General features: G+C 39.1%; 1 protein-coding gene across 4 annotated transcripts in view; it reads left to right on the top strand.

The window, feature by feature from the left end:
* Positions 1–18595, top strand: part of LOC124067019 (obg-like ATPase 1) — a 46229-nt gene that overhangs the window by 9872 nt on the left and 17762 nt on the right. For all 4 annotated transcript variants that reach the window (XM_046404004.1, XM_046404005.1, XM_046404006.1 and 1 more), the window contains 4 exons: positions 1094–1221; positions 13116–13291; positions 16937–17017; positions 17395–17492. In XM_046404004.1, the coding sequence (XP_046259960.1) occupies positions 1094–1221; positions 13116–13291; positions 16937–17017; positions 17395–17492 (483 nt within the window). The remainder of the gene's footprint in view (positions 1–1093; positions 1222–13115; positions 13292–16936; positions 17018–17394; positions 17493–18595) is intronic.

Raw genomic sequence — 18595 nt, forward strand, 5'->3', positions numbered from 1 at the left:
GGTTTTCTGTTAAGGAAAAAGCTGAAGCATCTGAACCTCCAACACCTGGTTATCATACACATTTGCAGAGGCTGTTACAGCAGGTTGAATTCAGATTTGCTGTGCTATACTGACAAATTACCAGTGACATATCCCTTTCTGAATGACGAGAATTGATATGTCGAATAGCTCAGAACATTTCAGTGTATGAATTTTAGTCACAAGAGCTGAGCTCCTGCTTTTCAAAGCGCAGTATATGAATCTCACTGGGATGCCTTCCATAGATAGTATTCACTTCTCTCCTACTTTTGTTGTATACAGTATGTTCTATACTGTAACTTGAACACAAAGAAAGAGATTACAATGCTATAAACAAATACACCGGTAACTGTGAAAATTAAAACAATTTGCACAAGGAAACACAATTTTACAGCTCTGCACTACCTACACGCCTACTCCACCTTCTCCTAAGGTCGATATATTCTTTGTAATTCTTATTCTAAAAGAAAACCCATGAAAAAATGAAAACCAACATTGAGCTGATCATGCCAAAAAGTATTTCCTGTAAGATAACTTATTCCTCTGTGCCAAGTCCTCAGGTATTGATCCAAAACACATACATGAGTGCCACTAATTACTATGAAATGAGTGAAAATGAGCACTGCAACTGTCCTGTTAAATCTCGTGCATTAGATGTGTTTTATGTACAGCTGAAAATAGTCCCCAACAAATGTATACTATTACTACTAAAGTATATAATAAAATGTCTTGTAGACTGTCCACTTAGTGTTATGACTTCTTTAGTTCTTTTATTCTGTTAAATAAACTTTATGGCATCTTTTGAGGCTATAGTTTAAGGCAGTTTTGTATTACAATATCTGTTATTTTGTCCACCACTTCATACCGATATTTAGGGGCAATCTGTTCAAAACACCATACAATCTAGTCAAATGTAGTGTAATCAGGACCTATCTGAAAAATGAATAAATGGTTATTCATATGTGTATATATCTATATCTATATCTATCTCTCTCTCTATATATATAATAATAATGATCATCTTTAAAGTCTTAAATGAGTGACCTTTTTTTGCCTTTTACTTCCTGGGTTGCAGCAAAGTCCCAGCATTCCTTAATGTCGTTGACATCGCTGGCCTGGTGAAAGGTGCTCACTCTGGCCAGGGCCTGGGAAATGCCTTCCTGTCTCATATCAGCGCCTGTGACGGCATCTTCCACATGACACGTGAGTCACAGGTTGAGTGTTGCTCTCCCTGGCACGGTTTCAGATCATCAACAAAGCATTAAGCTCAAATGTGCAGTTGTTTCTTATGTATTTTACACTTTAGCCAAAGCAGTCACACTGGCAGCATTTGGTCATACTAAATAGCTCAGGCGCCGGCTTTTTGAAAGAAAAGGCTCTAGCTATATTATAGTTTCTGCTAGTACGGCATTTTGTGCAATGGGTGCCAAGATCAACAGTCAACAGTCAAAATTGATGAAGCCTGACCAAACCTCACATTCCTCCTGGGAGACTCCCTAAATAGGAATCACAGAAGTGGAAAGTGAAAGGGTGTGTGCCTGGTTTAGTTAATTTATATTTCACAACATCAGTAGCATATTCTGAGGTTTGGAAACATCACAGAAGAAGAAGAATATGACTCCTGTTGCCACTTTTGATTAAGTTTGGCTACAGTAAAGGTAAGTATGTTATTAATAAATATATTATCAGAAAGATGGTTTCTTTTTTCCTCTTTTGTTTTTTAACCCTGCTTATTTCTAATGTTTCCAACAATGATTATAATGACAAGATATAATGAAGAGATATATATCTTTGCCGCTGCTTGCCACAGCTGATGATATGAAAAAAAAAATGTATACCTGGAACAATTTGAGATTCTGTGGCTGTTCAGATGTGACTATCTAAGCAAATTGTTCCCAGTCTGTCCCTCCTTGAATCAGGTTTCACTTTCCAGGTCTTCTTTTGTCTGAAGTTCCTCTGTGTCTCTGACATGTTCTTTGTCTTACACAATTTAAGTGTTACACGCTAGAATAATTCAAATTACAGCAACTGAAATGAATGCAGATGGCCTTTTAGAAATAGCTGGATTTGTTTACTGATTGTATGCTGTTATTGACTTTCCCACTGTGTGAAAGGAGCGCTGATTAGAGAGTCAGTAGTGGCAGGCATGGAACAACCAAATAGAAAGGTTTAAGATTAAGGCCATTTTCCTATATTGTTTCCTAAGTTGTCTCTGTGTATCACTGACAAATGTATTACTTCTGTTCCAGCACAGTTTTCAAATAGCCTTTGACTCTGTGTAGTTTGTGAGAGGTGAAACTGGGAGACCACCCACTGTAATGCACTTAAGTAATGATTTACAGAGTGGACAAGCCATGTAAGGTGAGAGTTCAAGACTTTTTTGTTGATAGTTTGAAAAACATATAATAACACCAACCTTATCATTTCACTTTTCTTATACCGAAAGACCAAAACCGACCCTGTGGTAGTCTTAGTCTGTGTTTAAACTTTAAAAAACAGGTTGCAAATATGCACTTTTTAAAAATAATTTAATTGACATAATTTCCTAAAACAGCTGATCACTGTAGTTTTTAAAAAACTTTATTCAAATAAGAGCAAATAGCTTATTTGTTGAGGACTTTTTTTTTAGCTGCGAATTAATACACATTTGGCGCACAATGAGTGTTTACAGCAATGGGATAGTGTATGTTTAATTGATTCAAAACAAATTGCATTGCCCATGGCTATTGCACACAGTCAATACATGCTAGAAATATAAATTCATAGGTGGTTTTCAGAAAAGTTTTGACAGTAAGAAAAGTATAAATAATTTTAAAATAATAACTTATTCTTTTAAGGTGTTTCGCACTTAATATTACAGTGTAATCAGAATATCCAGAACTAATGTGTTCATTTTGTTGTGATTTGCCCACTTTTTAAGACTCTCATTGACATATAAGTTATTGTTACTTTTGTGACTTATATGTATTTTTATACGCATCAATATTAAAACACCCACTGTTGATAAGGGCCAAATGTATATGCCAGATCCTCACCCAAAACCATCTCTTTTGTTTCCGCTCACATAAAGAATACAAACATCCTCCACAATCGGAGCTGGGGAGCTTGAAAGCTTCTTCTCTGTGTGTGTTTACATCCCTCTGCTCTGGCATGCCATTGTTTCCACTCTCACAAAGTCCTTGGAAACAATGTGGTATGTTTCACAAGTTAACCATTAAACATAGCTGGTTTTGTTTTGTAATTATATCTATCTGCTGTCGAGCAGATTGTGATGTTAAAGCCACTACTTTTATTTAGCTTGATTATATGGTTGTGGGGACCACACTTTTTGTCAGGATTGTTTTTATTTATTTATTTGTTTATTCATTTTGTCTGGAAATTAGCAGTGGGGTTTATAAAGATACTACGGCAAGATGTTCAGTATTAGTGAGATGAAACAGCTGGAAGTCATGATAAACTCTGGAGACCAACAGGTAACCATGAAGTGTCTTACATTTACATCTGCTTTTTTCAGGGAGTAACTGGATTTCTGTCCTGAGGTCTCAAAACTGGGCAGCGTGCATGTTATGAATATTTTTCAGCCCCTAATGACTCTGAAAAGCCTGCGTAATCAGTGGATCTGCTTTCAACAATACCTTCCTCAAAAACTATTAAGGCGCATGATGATATCCTGAAAGCTTATTTTGCTGAATGGCTGGTGTTCCCTGGTCTCATAACAAAATGGTTTGCAGGCCTAGTGTTCCCAGTGCTTCTGCGGTGACTGAGACACAGCTGGATCCTCACTGTCTGAGACAAGAAAGCGACATGTTCTACTTCATCTGCTCTTCTGTTCCCTGCTAGCAACTCTGCCAGCTCACCTGGCCTTATTCCCAGATGTTTGGTTTCCAGCAATTAGATGTTTGAATGCTCGCACAGTGCCCCCCCCCCAATCACTGTAGGAATGCTCTGGTTCACTACTAATGAAGACTTATTTACGGTTGCACGACACTCAGTAAGAATCTAGCCTTAAGATATTGTGGTATAGCACATTTAATCTGTAGGGACTGGCTGTGGTTGTGGGCAGCCAGCTGCAAAGTATTGGTTATTTTTGGCATATATTCTTATCTCACTGTGAGATTCATGCTTTCAGCACCTGAAGTCCTTGTTAAGTTAAGTTTGTCTTCCTCTGCTGTCTGAGAAAGACGAGAAGTTCACTATAAGTGGTGGTGCTCATTTTAGCAATAATTGTTGTAGTTGTAAATAAACCTGGTGGCTGCTCTGGACCTGATCAACTAGATGAGATTCTAGCTATAGAGCAGTAGAGATGTCATATTGCTATGTCCTTTTTAGAAACAGTTGTTCTATTGGTTTGGGATCAATTCATTATTTAAGGTTTTTTTTTCCAGATTCTCAAATGTCTCAAGGATTTGCTTGTCTTTCCTAGTCTTACATTATAGTAAAGTATTTATCTTTGAGTCTTAGACTGTTAGACTGTTTTAGACTGACAAAACGAGGAGAAGTTACCTTGGGCTTCGGATGATTTATTGATCAGTCAACTGAGTTTTGATAAAAAAATGGCAGATTAATTGAATAATTGTAAATTGATGGCATAAATCTTTATGTTATATTTCTTTTGTTGCACGCTGATCAATCATCGTGGGTAATAACATGAAAAGTTTTTGATAAGGACTTACGCATCTTTTGTACCATGCAAATTTTGACATTATTAATGTTACATTATTTCTGCTTTGGGTAATATAAAATTGCATGTCAGCGCTGACTAAAAAAACAACTTCGGTCTACGTTCAGCCATTGCTACCTCAGTCTCGACAGCTTATCACCCAAGAAGGGCCGCGAGGACTTCTTGTAGCGTAGCGAAGAAGTGAGCTCCTGAAGTCAAATGTGGCAGAAGGCTGGTCACTGCCATCACACAGGAGACCACTGAGAAGATCCATGACATGATTGATCAATTACACAATGGCACATTGCCACAGAGCTGGTTATCTCCCAGGGACATGTCCATGCAGTTGTTCACATCAAACTCTAAATGATCAAGAGGTCAGCTCCCTGGGCCCCAAAACTCCCTGGGCCTGATGATAATTTTGAGGGAGATCTTAAGAAATCTCTCTACCAGTTTGTAACAGAGGATGATACTTAAGTCCAAGGTGATGGTCTCTGTTTTCTAGAATGCAAAGAAAGGGCTGCTGGAGACCTAGCTGGAAAAGAGTCACACTACAGGGGCCTACTATGCTGATCTCAAGAGAGACAATCATGAAGATTCCCAATGGGAAGCTGGCAAGAGGTGTGTTCTTCCACCAGGACAACGCTCCAGCCCAGCCTACAGTAGTGATGGCTGCCATCCAGTAATGCTGACCTGAACTCCCCCAAAACCCTCCCTCTGCACCTGATTTGGCACCCTCAGACTACTGCCTCTTCCCCATGAGGACAAACTGGTGCAGTGGGTCCCTTTTTGACAGTGAAGGTGTAGATACTGGATTAATGACACTAATCTTGGGTGTACTCCTATGTGCAATTATTATTCATGTGAAAAAGCGTCTGTAGTGCTTGTCTACTGCATCTGTTAGCGGCTGAAATGTATCTTTTGTGTGTTTCAGTCTATTTTATTTTTTGGTAATGAAGCTAATATGATCAAAATGTCAGTCATCAACAAATTAACAACAGTGTTGAATGTCCAGGTCCTATTCACTCACCTCTAAAAATGTTTGTTGTTTGAAAAGCTCCAGCACCAGAATCACCAACACCTGATGAATATCCGACTCTGATGATAGAGAGTGACTGAAATTAGTTGGCTGCCACTTTGCTGAGTCTGGCTGGACAATGCATTCGTGTTTGGTTATTGCATCATTCAGACTTCAACCCGCACTCCACTAATCGCTTAGTGTGAACAAATCAAACTGATTGTTTAGCTACAGGCGTTAAGAACAAACTGGATTGACTATTCAGACCGAGAAGATTTATGGCCAATCTGCCTCCCCACTGACGCCAGTAATGGCAGCTCTCCAGCAATTCTTCCTTATCACTCAACAACTCGCAAATTCTTAAACTTGACAAACATCCAGAACACCTCACCCAGCCTAGTCACTTCAGCAGTGTGTGACTATGAACAGATCAAGCAACAGATCAGTGAATTTCTCAGCCGTTCAGTTGCTGAAGCCGTTGTTACTTAAATGTTTAAATTAACAACCAATTGCAACACTTAGAATTATTTTTCTGAAAATATTTTGCATATTGATTATTTAAAAGTGAGAAATTCTCCGAAGTAGAATGACAAAAGTAGACTAAATCCTAAAATGTCACACAATTGAGAACAAAGAGTGAAAATATACACATAATTTTAAACTCCTCATTTACAAAGGTAAAGTTAGGTTTTAAATCTGCTCATCATTGTGTAACATGTGATCTCTTATGCCCAACAAATAATTAACATCACAGAAAGCTACGTTCAGTAATTGGGTGTATTTCAATAATGGTCTTATCTCCTATCATTCGTTTATGTAATATTGCATATCTAGTTCTCTTCTCGATTTTTATTGCCAACAATGCTTTAATCAACTTAAACCTACTACAAGGAACTTCTAACTTGTTATAAAACAGTCTCCATTTAATACGGATGCTCCGTATGACCTACATAAGCAAACATCAGTGACAATATTGAATATTTCTCTATTTTTAATGCCTGTCACTGGGTTGGATTCTGAAAATTAAATAATTTTTCGATGGCAGAGTGCTGAGGATGAATTGAGATATCTCGCAGCCTGAGGAATGAAGCTGCTCTGTGGTCTGGTGGTTTCACAGCAGATACTTTTGTATTGCTAGACAGCAGCTGAACAACTGGCCTTTAATGTAACATTTTATTTTAGCCTCACCGTATCTCTATCTATATCTGCTGGCTTATCGTAACATTACAAGGGAATGTTGATAACTTAGCTCAACTTAATTACTTTTACCAACCAAGCAAATATGTTAGCTGTAGGTTTAATTGTAACAAAGGTGTATGAACGGTAACATTACAACGTTTTGTGTTTTTTTGAACAGCCCATTTTTCTCTGGTCATGTAGCATATAAATATTAAGGTGTTTCTACAGCATAGGAAGCCTAGTTTTATGACAATCTTTCTGGCAGTGAAGTACTTTCCTTGCCCATTCCACTGGAGATGTAAATCTTTTAAAGGTATCTGGGCATACTGATATTTATCTGTTTCTGTGCTTTATAAAAAGCAAGCGACTCGCCTCCCACACCAACTCTGAACAAAAACACACCGTATTGTGCCACTGTCCCGGCTACGTGTCTTGTTATGCGTGAGTAAAAATAGTAATGCTGCATTACACATTAGTCAGGGAAAAAAGCTGCCCCATGCTTTTTTGTGGTTCTTTGTTTATTTCAGTTGTTGTTTTAACCAATACTGAAATTCTAAATCTAGATCATTTAGCTGCGAGGATCATCCTCCCTTTGTGTGCTTCCGGCCTGCAGTGTCAAGGAGCTGTCACAGCATTTAAATGAGCATTTTGCCTCAGCGAGAATGAAGAGTTTTTGTCAGCCTCCACTCATCGTGGATGATTAGAGCAAAATGTCTACCCATCTTGACTGGAGATCGCCACAGCTCCAGATAACATGCTCAGTGATTGAAGGTCGCAATATTTTGAATTCTAATGGGGCTGCAAGATGAATTGCCTGAAATAGACTGTAGAATCTTCCTGCTTCCTCCTCTTGCCCCCCTTGCCTGTCCGCTGTGAAAAGAACCACTGGGAATGGCAAGGCCCGATGATCATAGAATTATTGGATGGTGATTCTAAACCCTTCAAAGAGGAGTTGCTATGGAGATCTCGCTCCAAACTGTGAAATGATTCACCTTTGAAAGGCTGGAGGGCCTGAAGGCTGAACACATCATTGTTCAGGTGGCGGTTGGTTAGAAAATTGCTGGTGCCTGTGCAATCAGCAGCACTATAGTAGTTAAGGATCTAAAAAGGTTTGTTCTCTGAATGATGTGGGACAACAGTGGTGTGCATATGTCGGTTCCTTTCAATCAAGACACTCTCATGCTCTGTGGTTTAACAAAATAAATGGAATGACAGAGGTTAAGCTAATGATAACGGAATTAATACTGTTGTTTTCTGTCAGAGTTCATAGAAGCTGGAGCCTCCCCAGTGCATTCACCCTTCAGCTGCACAAGCACTAGTCTCATCTGAATGGCTTTCACCTACATGTATTTTTCTATTTTCCAGGCAGTGATATCAAACATGGTGGCAAGATGCACCTTTAGTACTCGCTTTGATGTGAGACACTGCAGTTGACGGTAGATTACATAGGAATTGGAGACACCTTGTGAGGTGCTGATTTTCATACTATCGAGCTCTGTGATTTCACTATGATCTATTTTGAAAGATGGGATCATGTAGAAAACATGAGTGTATCCCCGAAGGGCTCAAACCCACCATTTGCTGGTGTCAAACTGCTTCTTAGCTGCCAATGTATTTGCCATAATTGACATAAGAAACAAGGCTGAGTATGCCACAAACTCTGTTACAGAAGCAGCACACTACAAATTGCTGTCAATTTCATGTATCCTAAAATGAATGTCAAAACGATATTTCCTGAATGAACATAAATACCCTTGTGTGCATTGCCAGTGTTTTTTTATGCTGGTAGACATCCATAATGTGCTTTTCCTGACAGACTCATAAAATAGCTTTTACTGCTCTGAATACCAGGAGAATTGCGGCACTGAGTTTGCATGAACATTTTAAAAGCAGTGCGAGGAATGCAAGTTCTTTAGATGTGCTCTTACCCATCTTGCATGTGAAAACATGCACAGGAAGTTAAAAGTCAATGAATACTGTAATTTACCTGAATTATGTTGACCACATATCCTTCCAGGTAGCAACAGCAGAGGAAGCAGCTCAACCAGTATTGATCTTAACTTGACTCAGACAACTGCCATGTCTGTGTATAATATATGAGTGAAAAGTGTGATGATATAAGCCAGCTCGAGCTTGTTTAGTGTTTTCATGCGAAAACTTGTACCAAGTGAAACTTTTATTTTTCGTTCATATGGCTAATGTAAGGTTAATGTTAAAAAACAATGATGAACAAAGTCACAGAAAGCATATTTTTCTCTTGTAAACTGAGTCATCCTCTCAGACTACACTGGCCTGCAGTGCCGCCGTAAGTCCATAATTTTACAGAGCTTAGCCTTATCCCTAATCAAGCCAGTGAACACCACTCACCCTCCAGAGACTAATCCTTTTGTTCTGTTCATAAAGGAGCACCTGTTAATAGTGTCTTCAAAACACACACTACATTTGAAATGAAGCAGTAAAATTTAAATTGTGAGACAGAGCTGACTCCTGAAGCTGGGCCTTTCCAACGTCATTCTTCTTTTTTTGTGTGTGTTTTTACTGTCTTGCATGTGGCTTTGTGTGGTGCCGCAGCCTTATAAGAGCTGTCTTCACAGAGCCCTACACAGACCCAGTTGTTAAAGGACTAATTGTGGAGATTGCCCCCTCAGATTTCTCTCCTCTCTTTCACCTCGTGCATTTGTTCTCCAGCTCTAAGCCCTGAATGGGACGGCGGTAAAGTAGATGTGAATGTTAAATTAGGCGAAATTAATTAAAGCAAATTACTTTGGAATATGTGGTAGTGTGAGGAGAGTGTCAGCTGATGACTAAATAGTGAGTGATCAGCTGCTCCTGCTCTTTGAAAGCCCCTTTGAAATTTTGATTTATCAGCTCTTCATGAAGGATGTATAACAATAGTTAGAAACGAAGTGACTTATTTAAGAAAGTAAGAAATGTGGTATGTTGAGCTTTGATTTGGGTGTTTTAATAATTTCTTAATAAATGAACTGAGGAATCATCATTCCTCATACTTTCACTAACAGTGATTTTTTTTTACCAATTATGAGTGGTTTATTAACGATGTAAACCTGTTTTAAACCTCTTCGCTCCTAATTGATATGTACTAAATTGTACAACAGACTTATATGCGTTTTCCATTTGAAACACAGAGCATTAAAACCGTACATCATAATTGTTTATAATGTATGTATATTCTGGCAGCTAACAAAATGATTACATTGCATTATATTTTCTGAGTTCATGCAGAGACAATAGCAAATTTTCATTCCAATCAGTGCTGAACAGGGAGCTGGTAAATTGGCGCAGCAAAACAATAATTCCACTGATTAGCCCCTTTCTGTGTGGCGTAAGTGAACTGTTTATACTGTGGAGTACCTCTGCAAGAGGAGAGGAACCAAAACAGCCTGATTAGGCAAAGAGTAATTGGATAAGTTCATTTCACCATGAGGACAACGCACATGATGACAGCTTGCACAAAAGTCTACAGCTTCTGTTGCCTTGCATGAGTAATAAGGCCACCGGTGTAGCATTTTTGGGTGTCTGTCATTTTGTTGTTGAGCTTTGATGTTAAGATGTGACCGATGAGTGGTACTGGATTGTAAAAGCCCTGTAGTTTAGTATCATGGAAAATCAGGCACTTATCCCTCCTTAACCCAGTAGAAGAACAAGATATGATATTGTGTGCATGTGGAAGATCATTGGTGGGGGTTTCATATTGGTTCAGTTTACAGTTCAGTTCAGTCTCAGTTTGAAGACAGGTTCTGGTTCTTATTAATGAACAAGAGTCTACAGCTGCGCTATGCGACTCTGTGAGCCTGTACTTAAGCACAGCACTGCTTTGATCATCATGCTAACACGCTCATGTTTAGCAGGTCGTCTTAATTTAACATGTTCGCACGCTCGTTACTGCAGTTCATCCTCTGAGGAAGATAAAACGAAACTATATGGCAAGTCATCCAATACTTGTTGGGATATTTCAGTCAAAAACACAAATGTCAACCTCATCTTGGCCCTAGAGGAAAAGTCAGGGTTTCATCAAGGTCATCATAGTTCATCCTCAGGGGACCATGAGGTACCTGTTCAAAGTTTCATGGCAACAGTTGTTGAAATATTTCCGATTGACCGATTGATGTTCCATCCCACGAGCAACGCAGCTGAAAAACACTCAACGATGTTCACATGGACAGTGTTTCTCGTTAGTGAAAGATCTATTTTATCTGTAGAAACCCAAATGAAAATATTTTATTATTGGAACGGCAGGGGATAGTTTTACTGTTACTGACGCTGCAAACTTTTCAGCAGTCTTTCTAGTGTTCTGATCTGAACTTCCCACAGAATGCAAAGATATGCCGTTTCAAATCATGACAATTACGCACAACTTTGAATCATCAGTGTTCCCTACATGTATGACTGTCAGAACTTGAATTTGACTGAATGAGTTTAACAGCTTTGCGATGAGTCGTGCGGATCACCTCAGTGACGCTATTACCTCGCAGGGCCTCAGCTGTCAACAGACGTTCACTGTTCAGGTGTGGACACGTGAATAGGAGTTGTTTATAACCATAAGTGACTTCTCCATGCACATTCCAAACATAGTGTCCCTCAACACGGCGATACTTAAAGCCAAGTCATCATTCACCTGACACACACTGTCCTGTTGAATGAGATGGCATTCACATTATGCCTCAGAGTGAATCTTCACGAGTTAGTCTTATTGACTGATTTATGAAAACGTGTGAAGACGCATTTCAGCTACACTCCTTGGCAAACTAACTGGATACCTTGCATATCATCTTAGCTATAAATAAAGTTCATACTGCACGAGTCCTGAGACTTTTAGTTCCTCAAAAACCACCATGTCAGTACTGAGATCCTAAAATTCAATTGTCCCCTGAGAAACTCATTCAGAGTAGTCTGAATGTTTGTGTTTTATTTCAACTGATTTCACCTCTCGTGTTGTTTGTAACTTGTATCTTCTCTCTGTTCCTGTTCATGTGTTGGAATATTATTTTATATATGTATATATATATATATATATATATTGTAATTTCTCAATTTTATATGTATTATCTTTTACGTGTATTGTAATCGGAGCATCATTGCAAAAGACAGATTATTCTCAGTGGCCTTCCCTCTTTCAAATAAAGGTCAATAAATAAAACACATACAGTACTTGTATAAATCTAGCATGAAGATGCTCAAGAACTGTGTTGTAGTACAAATTTGAGCTAATTGTATTTAACATGAGTATTTATATTCTAGGCTTCTTAAAAATTCTTTTCTATTACAGACAGAAATGTATTAATGCAAATGAGGTTGTCCAAAGTATCTAAGCACTGATACTTCTTCAGTACCACATGTTTAATACCGTACAATATTGACATTTTCTATTACAAAACAACTCTCCGATCACATTTTAAACCCAAGGCTGCGCAGATTCTGTAACTGCACTGTGTCTGGGTTGTTAATAAAAAAAAAAGAGAATGAAAGAAAAAAAATGAACAAATGAAAGACCACATTGCAGTCCACTACAGTTGCCACTAGTTCTGTTAAAGGCTGTCACTCTCATGTGACAGATGTACACCCATGTCCCCCCTCCCTCACCCCTGAGCTCTGCTGGAGAATCAGAAGGAGTCCTTGGAGCAGCTGCTGGCTAAATGGTCTGCTTCAGAGCCTCATTACCTAATCACCGGCACAGCCACAGCTAAGACACAGATGATTTGGGGAAGACTGTTGTCTATCATCTATGACATTTTTTTTCTTAAATCATACTCCGGTGTTGTACAGCTTTCATGTTTCTTAACTAAGAGCTGTAAGTCCGAGTGGTACAAAATGCAGATCACACGCATGCAGACTGACAGACAAACCTGTTTTGTCACACTTAAAGCCAGTTTTTTGTGGAAGAGACAGTAAACTGATTTTTTCGCAGTTCTGACGCTTGCACACTGTAAATAAATATTAAATGTATTCCTGAGGACTTTATTATATTTGTTATGACTTCTCTGCGACTCCCACTGTGCATTTTCATGTGGATGTTGATTTTTGCTATATTCTCAGAAAAAAAAATCTAATGATTTTTCTGGGCTAAATGTAATCACTGCTTCACATTCGATCTCAAGGAGTCAATGTCATTGACTCTGTTGCTTGTATGATATGTGTTTACATAAAAAAAAAAAGGAATAAAAAGAAAAGAAAAAAGTCTATACTGATGCCTCTGTGTGTGTTTGTGTCCTGTCGCTGCAGGTGCTTTTGAGGATGAGGATATCATCCATGTTGAGGGGACGGTGGACCCAGTGAGGGATATGGAGATCATCCACGAGGAACTGAGGTTGAAGGATGAGGAGATGATCGGCCCTATTATTGACAAGCTGGAGAAGACGGCCATTAGAGGCGGTGACAAGAAACTCAAACCAGAATATGTGAGTCGATGTCCCAGCAGGCCCTTTGCTCCCCCTCACAGCAAGGCACAAATAATAACCCTCCCACACACATGGCATGGAGAAAAAAAAGTATGTTTTTTTTTAATCTCCCTCCAATTGGTCTCACCCCTCCCCCTGCCCTATTTTTTTTCCCTTTCTGAGATTGAAAGTGATCAGGGGTCAGGGGTTTTCTGCTGTAGAAATCATTAATAGAGAGGTACTTATTCAGCTGCTGACCCTGGGTCATAGCATTGGGCTAATGAAAGTGTTTCCCCACAGCTCTTTTCATCTAAAGTCATACTCAAATCATGGCACAGCTCTTGCTCATGCTTATACACCTACAGCAGCTCAGGAAATTATATAAGGCCATACAGTGGGTGACACATATGCCTATACCTCGCCATGAATACTGCAAATGTTTAGAATATTATTTGCCAGAGGATTCCTCGGTTATGTGCAGCGAGGTGCAGGGCAAAATGCAGGGTGAGATCAGAAAAACAAGCACATCCTGGATGCTGGATGGCAACATATGTAGATTCGCATGGATTCAGATGGTCATATTGTTAAGGTAATGAGGCTGTGTCACAAACATTAGCAATGATTTGGTTGTAAATGTCTCGTGATGCCCTCCGTCATCAGAGCAGGCTAGGATGGGCAAAGGGATCTAGTCTTTCGCTTGGAGCAGCATGCCCAATTTCAGGCACCGGCACACCGAGGCTCTGACCACTCATTACACTAACGAGAGGGGCTTTTTTCACCTGCTGCAGAGTTTGGTTGGTTCCCCTCAGACTAAACCCCCACCCCCACCCTCCGCCCCCACTTTACAGTCAACAGCACTTCCCCACACCCCTGTAGCCCCACAGACAGGAGCCATTCAGGCTAGGCAGGTGGCTGCTTACGCACGTAATTGCTAACAATTTTAGGCAATGAATAAAAATGATACATTACTTGTCAAAGGTTGTGCACACGTCAGCAAGTGAAATCTATAGAAGACCTCTTTAGATGGCGAAGAATGGTGCTTATCAAAGGCTGCACTGAGCTTTTAGTTGGGAGGGATTGTGTGATTGTCTCACAGGCTGAGCCTGGCGTTTGACACACTCAGCTGTGCAGACACATGTACACATGTTTATGTCCGCATCTGTGTGCAAAACATGTGCATTTATATACATCTGAAAATACACAGTTTAAAAGAAATAATCGTGCTTGTGCTTCTTTTAGTCTTTTTGCCAGCACCACAGGATGCAATGAAATAAAAAGGAAATTCTGTGCAGCTCTTACGTTGGTGATTATTTCCTTAGATTTTCTTCTTTACTGAGTAATTTGCAAGACGAAACACGAAAAAAATAAAAAAATAAAAATACGATCTAATTTCCATTATTGCGCACACCTATAAGCTCTGTACAGGTCTATATGTGTGAAATTTCACAGGCAAAAACTGCTTTTATTCTGCTTGTACTAGATTTAAAGAATTTTTTTAATGATAACTTATTTTACCATATAGATAACTGATTTTAATCTCATTAACAAACCTTCATATCATTCAAGAGAAATATATCATATCAGTTCATATCATTCATGTTTATAAAGATGGTTCGGAGAGCAGAATACTTTACTTTCATGTTTGTCCTAAAAATCCAAAATTTGTTTTTTTCACACACTTTGTGTGTTCTGTCAGTGGAGGTGAAATATGTCTGAAGTAAAACCAACTTGCTATATGAAAAAAAACCTTAAAATTGTGAAATGTGAAATCATGCAATAACTATAACAAAACCACAAAAAATTCAATATTACAAAAACTGATGAGAAATCAGTTTATTCTCTGTATCTGTTACTACTTTACAAGGTATAAAATTTCTCCCCTTAACCATACTGTGCTAACAGAGAACCTCTGAATATATATTACTTACGCCATAAAGCTTAATACATTGTGTAAAAAAATAAAAATGATGTATTTTGAGGTCATCTTCCTTCCTTTTTTTATTGTACTTTGTGCTGAAACAAGAGACAAGACAAAACACATAATGGCACAATTAATATTGTAAACTACAGAAGATACAGTTGTGGACAGGAATGCTGTTTTATCTAAAAAAGCCTGTGAAGGTTTCATTGTTTTGGATACACTCACTGCTGCAGCATGAACTCCACAGCGGAAGATATCCTGCTAAACAAAATTAGTTGTTTTTTTTTAAGGATAAAACAAATAAAGCGGAAATTTTGGATTTATTATAAAATAGTATATCATGGTTAAAAATTGCTGTCACAATAAAAAATGTCACTTAACATTTCATTGTGACTTTAAGCTAAATTTATGCAGATGCAGCAGCACAAGCCTCATGTATATGCATTGTTGTGAGGATTTAAGTCAATTTTGCTGGCACTGTGTTTACAGGAACAATGTCTCATTGCTTTTGTCCGTATGAATCCACAAAATCCCTATCCTTAAAAAACAATAATAAGAAGCCGGCCCACCAGCGGCGCTTCATGGTGGCAGGCATATGTGTTTGACCCTTGTGGGACCTATATGCCTTTTATTAACACCTGCCTGTTAGAGGAGCGCTGCACGGCGGCTGCGAGCTGATGAGGGAAACCTGGAGCGGGTTCAGCCTGTGTCACTGGCCGTTTGCTGTTTCCATTTCACAGATGATTAATCTCTCTGTGAAGACTTGGGACGGCGCGGGCGGAGTGTATGCAGCTCTTCCTGCGCTCTCTCCCGCTGGCTGCACTCTGGCTGCCTGACTAAAAGGCCTTTAGAATTCCTGTGGAGAGAGATGTGCAGAGAGTGAATGCAGCTGGCTGGGGGTCAGTGTGTGGAGCTTTTTCTGCCATTGTGTAATTGAGGCTCTGGCAGGATTTTTTTCCTCAGTTCTTTCAAAAGGGAGTATGATTGTGAAGTGCTGCAAGGGTTTGGGGAGGGAAAAGGAGGTAGGGGGAGTGTTGCAGGGGGTGGAGGAGTTTTTATATGAAGGGGGAGGTCAAGTTGACAGGAACAAAAAGAATGTGTTCCGCTAATTTCTGTGGGGCTGGATCAACAATAATAGGCTCAATTTCTTTATTACAAATTTTATAACTACCTCCCTCCCATTTTCCCACCCTTTTCCGCTTCCAGATCCTGTCAAGACCCAGTCTTGCCTGTGGTCTCAACCCACAAGTGCCTCAGTAATGAATGTGGCATACATAACTGGAAATGCTCAATATTTTCTCCAGAAGAAACACTGAATAATTAGTTCTGTCTCTCACTAGTGCTTATTCAGTATGACTACATTCTGCAAAGTGCCTGAGGAAGGACCAATAATTTACACCTAACTAACCAACTTCCAATTAGTTCCCTGCTCTTCCCCATTTTGTCTCCTCTGTCTGTGCTTTTCATTAAACAGTCCCGATGGAATATTGATGTTCAAAACTACGGCTCTAAGCGAGACTCCCCAGAAGGCATTTTGTCATGATTTAAAGGAGGGAAGGGGGTCTTGTGCATGCCATCCCTGTCAGAGCCAGGCCACTCTTGCTTGAATGCGAGCGCAGCCATTGTTCATTTTGGCATCAGGATGCCATGCATTTAGGAAATAATTACCCCATACCCTGCTGGGTTTATATTCTTTTTCATCTCCTTTAATGGCTTCTTGTTCATTCTCTTTTAACCCCAAACAGGACGTTATGTGCAAAATCAAGAGCTGGGTAGTGGATGAAAAGAAACATGTCCGCTACTATCACGATTGGAACGACAAGGAGGTAAGTCTTTGATGTTAGAGTCAAATTTATTAATGTGATTTATCTTGCTCATCTTTTCATATGACCTTAAAATACAACTGCTGCCTCCTAATCTTTTTTTTTTTTTTCCTTTTTTTGAGCAACATGTCTTTTGTGCAAATCACAAGTTAATATTATGCAGAGTCTTTTGATGGTTGTATTTTGACTTTACTTTTGTACAAGTTAATGACATCTGGCCCTGTTGATTTTGATTTAGAGGCTTCATAGTCGCACCCCACAGAGCCCATACACCAGACCCTAATTTGATTTGGCTTCAGTTATCTCTGTCTGTGCTGTCCTCAAAGGCTACTTTGGAAAGTTTAGACTCTCAGCTCTTGCTTTGTGTGTCTTTGTCACAGATCGACGTGTTGAACAAATACTTGTTTTTGACATCCAAACCAATGATTTACCTCGTTAACCTCTCTGAGAAAGACTACATCAGGAAAAAGAACAAATGGTAAGTGCCTCGACGAAAGGCGGGAGCCATCTCATTGCACTCATTAATCATCACCAAAGAGCTTTCCTTCTACTTATGTACGGAGTTACATTGATTTCTACTAACTTTGATTAAATCTGCATTTCAGCCATAAAAGGTCCGCGTATGCATGTGCTGGGGGTGTGTGAAAAGTTTGTATATGTGTGTGTGTGTGTGTGTGTGTGTGTGTGTGTGAATCTACTGACTGTGGCCTCCTGCTGACAGAAATGGTCATATCTTTGTGAGAGGATCTGCCTGGAGGTGGCACTAAGTAAGCTCTAACACAACATCAAGCTCTGCAAACCCCAACCAGCCTCAAGACTCTGCACTTCATTAAGCACATACTAGCATATGGTCCTCATTTTCCATTTAAATGTGTCATTTTCATGTGATGTCAAAGACAGTGGAGGTTTTAAATGCCAAAAAAACAAACATTTGTACATTCAAAGCCAAACAAGTAATTAATGTCATCTGGAGAGAAACAGTAAATCATAAGGAAAACTCTCTTTATATGTTTTAATATCTAAAATTGTTTTGCTCCAAATATTTGGTCTTGTCCTCACATGTTGTTGCCTTACAAACGTCACTTTACAGCCATGAAATTTCAACAGATCACAGTGACAAATGAAACTGTCTTGATGTGCTGTGTGGGTTGAGGAAAAACAGCTTATCCACATGCGTTTTGCTTTTTAATGCTAATATGCAGAAATTTATACTTTTTACTTTGTACATGCAACCCATTTTATGACGTCTAATGCACTAAATAAACTTCATCACTGTGTTTCCAGGTTAATGATCCTCTGTTTTGTAAAGAAAAAAAAACACTTTTTATAGTAATGTTGTCATCTGTTGCCACAGTGAGAGCAGATCTAGAAGGCTGGTGTTAGACATCCATTATGTCTGAAAGGGCTACTTTTCCACACTACAGCCTTTTTGTCAATAACACCAACTCGTGGATTGTTATCGCACTTTTCCAATTGCCCTCTAGGCTTGTGGTGTCACTTCTTAGAAAATTTGTTTTAGCACTCCTCTTGGCAGCATTGTATTACAAAGGAAGTTGTTTACCTATGACTGTTTTCTAAAAA

Source organism: Scatophagus argus, chromosome 11 (genome assembly GCF_020382885.2).
Source record: "Scatophagus argus isolate fScaArg1 chromosome 11, fScaArg1.pri, whole genome shotgun sequence".
In the NCBI taxonomy this organism is placed as follows: Eukaryota; Metazoa; Chordata; class Actinopteri; family Scatophagidae; genus Scatophagus; species Scatophagus argus.